Below are 9,797 nucleotides of genomic sequence, written 5' to 3'. Positions count from 1 at the left end.
TTTTATAGCTGGGACCGCTCCATCTTTCAGTATCAAACAATGTGCAAATCCAGAGTCGAACTGGACCTTGTTTATAAAACGTTCGTCAACAAACACAAAAACTGACACTCCGTTGCTGCCCATATAAGGAGTTCCACCCTCGTCTACGTCATGAAGAGCCACGATCGAAAACAACTCAACTTGTACGAACCCGGAAGTAAGATTTTTGGCACAGAAATACTCTGTCATATGTCCAAATTGTTTTTTGAAACTTTGTCCATGCTTAGCATGAGAATCCAACTCTTTAACAGTGTAAACAACTCTGAATGCATTAAACAGCATTGTACCCCCCCTTTAATGAATTAAAAGGCAGCTTAAGTGTACTTAAACAACTAAACTTCCACAACTGTTTCTTAACCCACTTAATTTTACATTTAAAAAAAAGTGCACTTTGTAATAATGCCAAATATCATTATATCTTGATCTTTTCTTGATCTTTACATTTTTGTTAATCTTTAAAGGATTGCACTTATTTTTGATTTGTTCACTAACATGCTAAAACACGTGCAAATTTATATTATATGCAGTTAGCTGAACTTTTCAAAAAAAATATTTACACACTCAAAAGCATAGTTCACCCAAAAATGAAAATGTTGTCATTATTTATTTTTTTTCTGTTGAGCACAAAAGAAGATATTTTGAAAAATGTGTGTAACAAAACAGTTTTTGGTCCCCATTGACTTTTATAGTATTTTTATCTTCCAAAGTCAATGGCTACCCGCAACTCTTTGATTACCAACATTCTTCAAAATATCTTATTTTTATCATATCATTTATTTTTATTTTTTCCAACAGAAGAAAGAAACTCATACAGGTTTGGAACAACATGACGGAGAGATTTTTGGGTGAACTATCCCTTTAAGTAGAACTGAAGTCTGTATATGTCATTTCATAATTACTATTCTATTAGCTTTGAAATATGGTTAAAGTGTTCTGCTGAATGTACTTTTTTTAGAGTTGAAGTACACTACAAGTGAACATTTAATACAATTAAGTAAACTTCTATATAGGAGACCAAGTGCACGTTTTTACTTTTCACAGTGTCTTCTCATAAACAGTATGACATAGATCTACAGTATTTATTTAGCCAAATACCATAAAGACTGAAGCTGCATTTCTATTGTTTCCTTACATAAACTAAAATGTATAATACTCAGTATTTACATGATGCATGCCTTTTTTATCTGCTACATGTAGTGTTGTTATTCATTTATGCACTGTTTAAAAGCAGGAGCATAAGTTCTGTAAGGCATGCAGTCAAACTTCATCCAAAATTGGAGAAAACATCAACGAGTGAATATTACAATCAGTATTCAAAAGAAAATGTCTTGTTTATTGTCACCCCTGAAGTTTAAATAAGATTTACTGTGGTCACAAGTACGATTGCTAGATTGTTCTTTCCCCTCCTAAGGTTTGTGTTCAAATCTGCTGTTACTTGTCCATTTGAGCAGTGATTATATAGGCTTCGTCCCTCTGAAAGCCCTTATACGGTGACCAGAGCTGTTCTCCATCTCCTCTACAGCTTCATAACAATCCCACAGCTCCATGGTTTTATTCAATTAAAGACCCTTCTCCTTTAAACTGGGCATCATGCCGGTAGCTTTATAAGGCTTGGCTATTTTTAAGGATTGTTAATGTGCAACATAATAGATTGAGGAGCCGTATTTTGGCCTCATTGTTAATGAATTTCAATAGGAAATATCAGTGCGTGCTGTGTACAATATTTACACCATAATGTGTTGTAAAGCTACAGATGACCAGCTGTGTGTTCATGAAGAATGTTCTTCTCTGTGGCAGTGTTGTGAGGTTTGGACATATATTTGTAGGCGTATAATTTTATCTAAATATTTAGTAAGAGAAGAGAAGCCACTGGAGACGGAAACATTCTGCAAATCAACATGGAAGGTTTGTGAGTCTCAGATATTTAGTACTGTAGTTTATTTTTCATCTCAGTATAATTTTTATGTATTTGAATGGGCTGTCTTTTATTGGCTGCACACTGCCCTCTATTGGTGATTAATAGGAACTATATTGTCCTCTAAAGACTCTTTATGGAGCAAACCAAACAAATAACCATTGTCAAGTGTTTTCAAACAGTGTTTTTTTATATATATATATATATGCTTTGAATAAGGTGATTTTAACAAATGCTAACACTGTAATATTGCCATCTGTTTACTGATGCCCAGAATCCAAGAACTGTCATTCAACAGTATGCACACAAGCTATTTATATGCTATTTAACATCAATGTCAATTTCATTTCAGGTGTAACATAAAGTTTATTTACATGATACATTTTTTAAAATATGCCCCTTTTCTCAGAATTTTCCTTTGTCAAACAGTAGTTTTTTGCAATTTGTTCCAGTTATGTGGGATTCGGATGAACAGAGTTTATGGATCATCATAATTGTTGGTTGGAATATGATTTTAATGCACTAGAAAAGCAAAATCTCCTAGAGATTTAGGAGAGGGGCTGTGACCAAATTTCTGGACCGAATTGAGCTTACTGTTTCCGGATATCTATCACAGCAAATCACCTAAATGCAGTTGATGCCAAACTAACTCAACTAAATCATCAACTTAACAAAAAGTAAAACATAGCTGTATATTTTCATGTTTTTCTCTAACAAAACAATTTGTGAAAATCCATGAAAAACATACTACCCCACATTTTTTTAAATGCACAGAGTACCAGAAAATCATCATTGTATGCAAAGTTTCGTTCAGCCTTTTTGGTTGTCAAAACAAATAAAACATGCAAATGTGTTATTTTCCGTCTGGCTTGAGCAGCTGTGCGTGTACGTGTTTGGTGAGCTGTGATGCTCTGAGGAACTAATCTCACAAGTCCTGATTGAAATTGCTCCAGTTTAAATGATGACCTCAGAAGGCATGGCATGACATCTGTAGTTTCCTGATCTTTGGTGATTTATCGAAGAAGTTTATTTTAGGTGAAGGTATTTATTACTGGCAGATGGTCATAAATAGATTTGTTCTTGTAATGCTGCCATTATACTTGGGAATGGCTTGCAATGCAATTCTCCAAATAAACAAGGTCATCTCAGGACTGAATTATTCTTTGTTACTTTTTTTCATGAATCCTACATAACCCTAACCCTACTGCATAAATGTTTCAATGTGCTAAATCAAGCAGAGAGACTCTACAATTACTAGGCAGTCTTAGACGAACAATCGCTCTGCTTTATGACTTGACCTTATAGCAGAGTTGATTTGTGATGCCCTCAAAGTTACAGATGGCTGATATTAAATCTTATGTTGAGGTGTCTCTGCTTCTCTTTGCGAGGCTAATGGCTCATAGACCTGCTTTGGCCAGTACCACTGTTTAGTCATTTGACATGCAGCTGTTGTGATGCGTAAATTAGTGGCACTTGGTCTAAATTAAGAGACACTGTCTATGAACCAGGGATGGGCTTATAGTTCTTTTTTCATCCATGTACAGTATTATACATGGTCGGGAAAAAATAAAAACTTGTAGTATTGATTTTCATTTTTGGGTGAACTATCCCTTTAAGCTACTACCATACTTTTACTAAAAGCACTTTTTACAGTTTATTTTTTTATACATTGAAATGTCTACATACCCTTACTTTTAGGTTAAGTTACCCTTTAATAAATGCATGATTATTATCTATCTCATAGATAGAGGACGGTAGTCCCGCTGCCGTAGCTGGATTGTGTGAGAATGATGAGCTGGTGTCAGTGAATGGAAAGCCTTGCTCAAACCTCAGTCTCTCAGACGCTATTGAACTCATTGAGGCCTCAGCTGACTGTCTACAGCTGCTTGTCAAAAGGTATTTTATTGCTTGGACAAATGTTCCTTGATGCACTCTGGTTGCCTCTTTGCTTTACTTTGTGCAATAGTTTTTTTAGGCAAAAAGGAAATGGCTTTTTCATTTCAAACTAGAAGCATTAAATGTTAATGCAATATTTAAACCCCACCTCTTCTGTCATTCCAGACCAAATGCAACATATTGTGATGCATGCATTAAATTGTATAGCTATTTGCATTTTTATAGTATAGTTTATGAAATGTCTTGTTTATGCCTATCTTGACCTTTGAAATACCAAACATGTACCAAATGACCCACTGTGTAATCATGAAATCAAAAACAGAATCTCTCACCTAGATACATTTAGATTAATTAGACGCTAATATGTGATTCACATTAATTGGTACTGAAAACTCCAAAGGGTAACTGAAAACTAAGGTAGTTTTGTTATTTTTGATAAATGATTTGCTTGATAAAGAAGTCTTGGGGTTTGATTGGATGGATTAACTGCAAATGATGTGATTTTACCATGATCTCCTCCCTGTAGATGCTGTAGTCCACCTCAAGAGAGCTTTGAAATGGTTAGTACCACTTTTCGGATCCCTTCTCCATCCAGGCCTCACGAGCCACAAGGACTATACACCTCTGAGTCCCAGGATGAAGCATATTATGGGGAGACAGACAGTGATGGAGAGTGTCCTGTGGGGACTCGATTGGTCCGGACACAACTTCAGATACCTGCTTCTTGGAATAAAAGTACAGGCATCAATGCCCAGGGTGGTGTTGACACCAGTTTGGATGTAACCCCAGGCTCTGTGGTGGAATTGCAGCTCTCGCTCTCCAAGACCACCCTGGAAGAGCCAGACTGTACTGCATTGGGCAGTGCATATGGAGTTGTGGGAGACGTCCATCATAGAAAGACGGATGGGAGCGTCAACTATACCACCACCTCATTTTCTCCAGGTAACCCCCTCTACATACCCCGTCGAGACCGGCAACCCCTTGGTCAGCGGGGTGTGCTGGTTAGCAAACCCCCTGCTTTGACAGGACAGGTGGAGGTGACATTGAAGCAGTTATCTGGAAGCAGTTCAGGAAAGGAGGGGGTAGAGGCCAGTGAACGGTTGGATTCTGGTGGGGAAGAAGGAGGGCACACTGAAGAAGCTCCCACCTCCTCATCTGTGTCCTTTGGACTTCCCTCAGAGGAGTGGGACTCCGAATCGGAGAGGGAGGTCAACGAGCCCAACAAGCACCGGGCAAGGCACTCCAGTAAGTAACATCTACTTTTCAGTGTGTGATATGGTATCTGTTTACAAGAATAGCAATAATTTCATAAATTTCTTAAGTTATAGATATAGCATCAGTACACTGACTAAGTCAGCTGTGGTTGCTTGCGCTTCTAATTTGCAAAGTTATAGTTTAAAAAAAGTTCCACACAATTCATGTCCAGTTTGTATGGTTCTTTTTAACCCTTTTTATTGTCACTTTTTATGATCTGTATTGTGTATACTTTTAATGATTTGTGAGCAAAAGCATGAAAAAGTGTCAAATGTTTATTTTAGATAGACAGAAAAAAGAACATAGCAATGATTCACCGTAGCAGTAATGGGTGGGGGCTCGCAGGGTGACATGGCTGGTAAAGTTAAGAATAAAACATGGGCATGCTAATGATGCTGGCAGAAGAGCCATTTGACAGACATCAGCATGTGTGACTCTGGCCTGTTACCCGATCCTTTAAAATGGGCCATCTTAGCAGCACTGAAAAGGAAGGAGCACTCATCTATGGCTATCTCCACCTATCTGCTACAAGAATTGTGGCATGTCTTTATTCTCTCTGAGTTTTAGCCAAACCTATTTTGAAAGGACTGACACAGGTGCTTGGTGGGAATATGGGGCTTTACAGTACTTCTTGAATGGAATAGGGTAGAGTGTTTTTTTACAGCTTTTGGAGCTACACATATGGGATTGTATTAGCACTCTGCCACTAGCAAGCCCACACAGTGCCCCAGGGCTATTTTTACTCCCTCTTTTTTCTCTGCTGTGTCTGCTATTGGCTCAACCTCAGTAACGTGCTCTAGACACATTCATAGCTGTAACTGGCTTATGTTAATGTCTGAATGTTATACATGGATCAGAGATTTAGTTAATTGGTGATGGTGTTGTCAAATCTCTGCTTGGAGAATGACTTATTGGACCATTGGGAGTAATGTGGGTCAGGAGATCCGTGAATTCCATTTAACTCCTGTTAAACCAGGGATTCATCATTTGATCAGCGGACAAGTCATGACTTTGTTGATACACATTATCATGCATTTTTTAATTTTAATTGACATAATCTGAATTGAATATAGTAGATTCCCATGCATATATAAAAAAAACAGTTATGTATTTGGTTTAACATTAGTTAAAAAATTAGTTAGCTACAGGGTTCTCAGTTAATACTTGTATTTTCCCAGTTCAAGTCCTCTCATGTGAAATGACGTATTGGCTGCTCACATAACAGTGCTATTTATATGCTTCATACACAGTTCAGTGAATTAGGCCACCAGGACCAATCATGTGCAATAGCCCTTCTTTATGACCTCACCCGCCTCGCTCCCTACCTGTAACCTAAACTTCTCATTTTCTCATTCTTAGGGCTCCGGCGCAGTGAGAGCCTTTCAGAGAAGCAGGTGAAAGAGGCCAAGTCCAAATGCAAGCGCATTGCTCTCCTGCTGTCGGCTCCCGCCCCCAACCCTAATAACAAGGGGGTGTTGATGTTTAAGAAGCATAGACAGAGGGCCAAGAAGTATACACTTGTAAGCTACGGTACTGGTGAGGACGAGCCAAATTATAAAGACGAAGACGACAAAGAGGAGCACACTGTTGAGTTCACTGTTCTAGCCACAAGTGAAACAGAAACTGATGAGGATTTCTTTACCAATGCCTCAGGTCAGAAAAGCATTGTGAGCTTTGATTGGGATACTGGATTACTTGAGATAGAGCGCAAGCTTGACAAGCAGCAGGATATGGATGCACTGCCTGAGACCAAGGGGAAAGGAGCCCTCATGTTTGCCCAGCGCAAACAGCGCATGGATGACATAGTAGAAGAACATGAAGAGATGAGACGTAAGGGGATCCCTGTTGAAGCAGTGCAGGAGACTGAGACACATAAAGCATACCAACACACGGATGAGCACACTTATATGCATGCACAAGAGACCCAGAATTACATGGATGTAAATCTACACCAAAGCATATCGGCACAAAAGCAGCAACAGCAACAACAACATCATCAGTACCAAGAACAGTACTATCAACAACAGCAGCAGCAGCTGTATCAAGACTACCAGCAGCAGCTACAATACCAGCAACAGCAACATCAGTACCAACAACAGCAAGACTACCAGCAACAAAAAATGTACCAACACATGCAATCATACAATCAGCAACAACACTGCCAACAACAGCAAGTGCAACAGTATTCACATCATATGAATGGCATGTTTGATCAGCAAATGCAGAACGAAATGCAGCCATTAGTCACAAACAGGAGTGCCAAACCATTTTCAATTCAGAATAGAGTGGCTGCTCCATTTTCCTCCCAATCAAGTGCAGATAATCAAGAACAGTCTGGGTATTCATTGGGACAAGGTGAACAGATTGCTTCCCGTGATGAGCGTATATCTGTACCTGCTATCAAGACAGGTATCTTGCAAGATACAAGGAGGAGGAGTGCCAATAAACCTATGTTCACTTTCAAGGAGTCCCCCAAGGTCTCACCTAATCCTGCTCTGTTGAATCTCCTTAACAAGAAAGACAAGAAGGCAGGTTTTGAGTCCTGCCCAGAAGAAGATTATTTAAGCTTAGGAGCTGAAGCCTGCAACTTTCTTCAGTCTCCTAAAATGAAACACAAAATTCCACCACCAGTTGCTCCTAAACCTCACCTTAACCCTGCTTCTCCCCCATGGTCTACTCAACAAGAAACTATTGACCAACCCAGTGTCCCAGCACCTGCAGAAGCTCCTGTCACAGAGGCTGATGCTGCTCCTGCCCCTAAAATGGGGGGCCCAACGTTGTCTGAACAAGAGCCTACATTGGCCCCTGAATCTCATGATGTTCCACACTGTCCTGAACAGCTTCCTTCAGATAATGCCTGGAAACATCCAGAATCTCAAATGGAGCTAAACCAGCAACCAGAAACCTGGAATGAGAAACAACCCCAGCTGCAAATGAATTCTGCTCTTCCTGTCGCACCACCTGTTACGCAGTCAGATCCATCTGTTAGATCATGGGATCCAGCTCCAACTCAAGGTCATCAGCAGATTCCAGTAAGTACTTGGGGTCCAAATGAGGTCCAATTGCAAGTCCCATCTCAAAACCAGTCTCAAACACAGCCACAGTGGATGACACAGTCTCAAGGTCCTCCAGAAGTACAATTGCAAGTGCCTTCTAAAACACAATCCCAGCCTTGGGTAACACAGCCTCAAGCTTCACCCCCACCCAAACATCCACCACAGCCTCAGCCCCAAATCAATTCTTGGGCACCAAGTCCAAATCAGTCAACCCCACAAGCTCCATGGTCTCAGCCACATGAGCCGGCACAACCATCTATCAGTGTTTGGCAACAAGATCAAAATCAAGCTCAGGAACATCCGGCTTGGACCCAAAAACAACAGTTCCAACAATCACAGGCAATGCCACATTGGGCATCACCCCCTCAGCAACAGCCACAGCCTTCTTGGGCTCAACCTCAGAGGCAGTCACAGGCCCTGGTTTCTCAGGCCAAACAGCAAGAACCAATACAGCCATCTGCAAATGCATGGACTCAGCCACAGAGTCCAATTCAAGCACAGCCTCCATGGGCTCAGCAGACTCAACCAACACCTCAGCCCACAGCACCAGTACAGCAACCCATGAATCCTTGGCCACCAATGCCAGCCCAGTCCCAACCACATCCACAGTGGGGACAAGAACCTGTTTCTCAACAACATTCTCAACAAGTAATGAACTCTTTTACACCTGTACAGAATCAAATTCAGCCTCCCTGGGCTCAGCCACTCCCACCAACTCCCGCCACTCCATGGGCACAGAAACCTCAACAGCAGGCATCACAGCCACCTGTGAGCCAGTGGGCACCACCACAATCTCAGACTCAATCAGCTGTAAATGCTTGGGCATCCCAACACCAGCAGAGTTCAGTTGGCAGCATTGCCCAAAATGAAACCCAGAAATTGCCTCCCCAACCAAACAAGCCATGGCGTCCAACTCAGACTTCTCAGCCTACTCCTCCACGACGAATGAATTCATATAACACTGGGACAAAGGCACCATCTACTGTTCCAACAAGTAGTACTATGTCACTCTCTGGTTTTGGTTCAGCATTTGAGATGCCGGCCTTGAGAGGGAAAGGAGCTGAACTGTTCGCCAAGAGGCAATCCAGAATGGAGAAGTACATTGTGGATTCTACCACAGTGCAGTCGAATAAGGCAAGACCATCTTCACCTTCTCCTTCTTTGCCACATTCCTGGAAATATTCACTCAATTGCAGGGCTCCCCCACCATTGGCATATAATCCAATTCATTCACCATCATATCCACCGGGTGCTATCAAGCAGCCTCCCCCCTCTAGCCCTTCAACAGCAAACAAGAACAAAAACAAAGACAAGCAAAAACCTACCCCAAAACCTCTTCATGTTCTTGATGTCATGAAGCATCAGCCCTATCAGCTGAATTCCTCCCTTTTTACCTATGGCCCAGCAGCAAAAAAACTTGCTGCAGAAAAGGAGGCAGCTGAAAAGCTTGCTGCTCAAAAAGCAGATGAAGCCCAGGCTCAAGCTCAAGCTCAGGCCCAGGCCCAAATTCAAGCCCAAGCACTAGGTCCTCCAAATCAAAACCAGCAAATGGCATATAACCAAAGTCCTCCCCCTTATGGTTTTATGCCACAACAGGCCCAGCAACCCTACGGGATGGCTGGTCAGTCACCTATGCA

The 9,797-nt window shown here is 41.1% G+C and overlaps 1 protein-coding gene across 1 annotated transcript in view; it reads left to right on the top strand.

Moving 5' to 3' along the window:
• LOC107732695 (synaptopodin-2-like) overlaps positions 1 to 9,797 on the top strand; it is a 22,043-nt gene that overhangs the window by 8,947 nt on the left and 3,299 nt on the right. Inside the window, exons 2-4 of the mRNA XM_016544107.1 lie at positions 3,699 to 3,850; positions 4,377 to 5,095; positions 6,464 to 9,175. Coding sequence (XP_016399593.1) covers positions 3,699 to 3,850; positions 4,377 to 5,095; positions 6,464 to 9,175 — 3,583 coding nt within the window. The remainder of the gene's footprint in view (positions 1 to 3,698; positions 3,851 to 4,376; positions 5,096 to 6,463; positions 9,176 to 9,797) is intronic.

Source organism: Sinocyclocheilus rhinocerous, unplaced genomic scaffold (assembly GCF_001515625.1).
Source record: "Sinocyclocheilus rhinocerous isolate Xijiao unplaced genomic scaffold, SAMN03320098_v1.1 scaffold9, whole genome shotgun sequence".
In the NCBI taxonomy this organism is placed as follows: domain Eukaryota; kingdom Metazoa; phylum Chordata; class Actinopteri; order Cypriniformes; family Cyprinidae; genus Sinocyclocheilus; species Sinocyclocheilus rhinocerous.
The sequence above is the reverse complement of the archived record's forward strand: the minus strand, read 5'-3'. Positions and strand labels throughout refer to the sequence as shown.